Here is a 4,007-nt window from a genome sequence, read left to right as displayed (position 1 = left end):
TAGAAAGAACTAGGTGAAGATGAAAGTGAAGAAGAAGTATAAGAACAAGGTGAAGAAGAAAATGAAGAAGAAGTAGAAGAACAAGGTGTGATATATAAGGTAAATAGTTCACTTAATAACCAGTTGAAGAATCGAAGGAACGACGTTTCGTATTTCCAGAGAAGAAAGATGATGACATGGAATGCTGACATGGATGATGCGTCCGACGTGGCAAGTCAGCCATTAAAGAAATAATAACTCAGCCTTAATATAACTCAGCCATCAAACAAATTATAACTCAGTCGTATCGTTTAATAAGTCAGCCGTAACTGAATAACATTCTAGTAATTAATCTTTTGCTACTAAGTCAGCCGTGAAATGGCCGAGTTGTACGATAAGTCAGCCTATCACGGCTGAGTTATAGATTTAACCATAACTCAGCCATAACTACATCTCATAAGTCAGCCGTTTTTCATAACTCAGCCAGGCGGTGAAAAGTTAATTTAGCCGTGTCGTATTGATAACTCAGTCAAAATTTTGACAACTCAACCATCGGGTGAAAACTCAGCCAAACGTTATGGCTGAGTTATGCTCTAACTCAGCCAAAATTTTGACAACTCAGCCATCGGGTGAAAACTCAGCCGTAAGGACGGCTAAGATAGAGCATAACTCAGCCAGATTTTAATAACTCAGCCGTAACGTGTGGTTGAGTTATGCTCTAAGTCAGCCGTCCGATCTTACTCAAATGTTTTTTCCATAAATCAGCCGCAACATACCTATAACTCAGCCGACATTACCTCTATAACGCGTTACGGCTGAGTTATTTAATACACGTCAGCGATTTCTGACGTGGCGTCTGACGTGGCGATGACATTTTTATAATAACGTTTTTCCGGTAACATAAAACAAGGGCACGTTAGGTATTTTGGAAATACCCTAAATATTCTAGTAATAAAATCTTTTTTTGTAGATTCTGATAATATTACTTAAAATGTATAACATCTCAGTAAAGTTCCCTGTAAAATAGATGTAAACAAGTATTAAAGTAAACAGGTAGCTTATGGTATAAAGAAGCTAACAGTGTCGCAAAGCCTGATTTCAAAACAAAAAACAAAAGAAACGAAAGAAAGAAGAAGAAGAGGTCAGATGGTAGTGCATGTCATATTATCAACACTGTATTTCTGATTTGCAGACGTATTGAAATTATATCCTCATTCTTCTCTTCATAAAAATCAAAACTTTGGATCGAATTCACCAAAGCTGAAAACACAAAAACAAAGAATTTGGATCAGAGAATAATGGCAAATCAATCACTCCGCCGAAGCAGACGCTTCGCTGGATTGGGATTGAATTAGAAACTCTTCATGAGATCAATTAATGTCATGGAATCAACACTGTGTTTAAGTCCTGAATACGTATATTGCATTAACTCACAAAATAGCTATTCAAGATGGACAAGAAATGGAAGATAGAGAAACATCCCTAAAGAGGAAAAGAATCTGATTCCAGAGATCATATACTACTACTACTCGCAGCTCAATTGCTATAGAGACAAAGAACGCTTTGCCTTTCCGAGAAGTTACCTGAGGAACTCTGTTTTTTCAAGAGATCTTGAACACCTTAGAAGAAGAGTTGGTGGACCAATCACCTTGCCATTCGATTCGGTTTTCTTGGGTCTCATCAAATTGATCCAAAGACGAGTGGATGGAGATACAGAAATATCCTCAAACCACGGAACCTCGATCANCAATGTAAACCCCATTGAAGTCCAAGAAAAGCTATTCAGATTCTCTAGTTACATTCCAAAGATCATATACTCTCCCAGCTTAATTGCTATAGAGAGATAAAGAACGCTTTGCTTTTCCGAGAAGTCACCTGAGCAACTCTGTTTTTTCAAGAGCTCTTAAACACCTGTAAGGAAGAGTTGGTGGACCAATCACCTTGCCTCTAAATTTGGTTTTGCTATCTCATCAAATGGATTGAGAATATTGAATGAAGACATATATATATAAAAGGCTCTTACAATGCCAATATCTAGTGCTAGATGAGCTTTACAATGGTTCTCTGCAACCACAAGAATAACAAACACTACTAATTAATATAGTTCAAAAGATTAAGTTGATGAAGCTATATGACAGTCTCTACAACATCTATTAAGACATACTTTTTCTCATGGAAAAAGCTCAAGAACCTTGAAACTCTACAGGAATAAACTTGAAACTTTCAATCTATAAATCTTTTCAGACACTGACAAGTCTATTGCAATGATTGTTCTACCATAATTAATATTAAATGACCCAAAAGCTTACCTTGACCACTGAAATTTCTGCAAGTTTAACTTCTCTAGACGTGTGTGCATTAATATTGGTTTCAGATGTTTTAGTTTTCCTAATTAATCGCTACATATCTGAACACTAGTCCCCTGAATGGAACCTAGGAATCTATTGAGAATTGCAGGTGTAGGAGCTTTTAATTTCCTTGAGAACATCAAAAGGCCTACAAGTTCTGTATCTCTCATTCACTTATTGTACATGTCATTGTTTCTAAATATTTCTGTAGAAGATTTACATATACTCACACTCACATGGTCATGTATTTTCAACAGAAATTCTAATCCACGAGCTGGTTAGTAGAGTATTGGTTACCAACTTTGGGACCCCTTATGATCACATAAAACAAAGACAGAAGCATGTGTTCTGTCTGGTTTGGTTTTTCTAATTTTTCTAAACTCCTTAAGTTTCTCCTTATATATAATCAAAAAAGCCTATTGGATTCTTCATCAACCATAACTTGCATTCAAAGAGTTATACAACACAGCTTACAAGTCTCTTTTACTTTCCAATCTGAAAAAAAAAAAAAAAAAAAAAAAAAAAAAAAAAAAAANTGCTTATATAGAATCATCTCTTAGCTTAGGGTTTGTTTTCAGAAAGTTTCCATCTTTCGTATCAATCTTTTTTTTTGTTTTGGGTAAAATTTCGTTCGTGTCATCATCAGCTATGGAGATTGCTACGACATGCCCTTTGCATTTATTTCCAAAACAACAGAGAGTCCAAAGCAGAGGTGTGAGGTTCAATTTACTCGATGTCTCGTCGCTACCTGCTATAAACCCTAAGCCACACGACACACGGGTTCTGGGTAGAGCTGGAAGACATGGCACGGAAACTTGCGACGCTCCGAAGAAACGCCAACATCGTTCTGATGAAGAAACTCCATCGTCGGTGAAGAGACAGAAGAAGACCGTCGTCGAAGTGGACTCAACTACTACTAAGGTAACTCACTCACTCGTCTTGTCAAACCCTAGTTTCAACAATTGTTAGGATAAAGGTGTTTACTTTTTTTAATGTGAATTAGATTGATTTTTATTTGTTAATTTGCTTACGTTTTTTACTTTTTCTGAAATCTTCTTCTTCAGGCGAAATCTATTAGGAAGAACTTTTTCTGAAATCTTCATTCTTCAGGCGAAATCTATTAGGAAGTTGACACCGAGTCTTCACAAACCAGAGTCCGAGTCAGAGACGCTCCCAAAAGTTACTAAACCGGTGGATGCGAGAGCAATTACAACAAAGATTGCTAAACCGGTGGATGCCAGAGCAATTACAACAAAGATTGCTAAACCGGAGAACTCGACTACAGCGAAGCCTGATGGGAGGATTGATTTGAAAAACTTGATAGCAAAGGCACAACATAAAATCCATGAGAAGAGCCACATCGATCATCGAAGAGAACACATTGCAAGGCAGAGGATAGCTGCTCGCTTAGCTCTAAATGAAGTAAGTAAACAAGATTTCAATTTTTTGATATTTCGTGTGTACCAAGTTAATTTGCTTTCAGGTTCTAATATTATGTTGTTTCTGTGTGTCTTTGTCAGATGGTAGCAACCGTTTTCTTTGACCATCATCTGAACTATTATAAAGAACTGGAACAGCTTGGCTACACATTCATGCGAGATGAACTTGACTGCTTGAACATGTTCAGTTTGTGGTCAAGAAGCGACTACAATGGTGAAACCAACTCTGTCTTGGAAAATT

General features: G+C 36.9%; 1 protein-coding gene across 1 annotated transcript; it reads left to right on the top strand.

Annotated features, from left to right (window-relative positions):
- On the top strand, positions 2,976-4,003 carry LOC104743603 (the record flags this gene model as incomplete). The annotated part of the gene is made up of 3 exons (XM_010464663.1): positions 2,976-3,248; positions 3,438-3,749; positions 3,848-4,003. Coding segments are annotated over exons 1-3 (741 nt in total), but the record flags the coding sequence as incomplete, so codon positions are not given.

The sequence above is a fragment of the Camelina sativa genome, chromosome 14 (assembly GCF_000633955.1).
Source record: "Camelina sativa cultivar DH55 chromosome 14, Cs, whole genome shotgun sequence".
In the NCBI taxonomy this organism is placed as follows: domain Eukaryota; kingdom Viridiplantae; phylum Streptophyta; class Magnoliopsida; order Brassicales; family Brassicaceae; genus Camelina; species Camelina sativa.
This window is presented reverse-complemented; position numbering and strand designations above follow the sequence as displayed.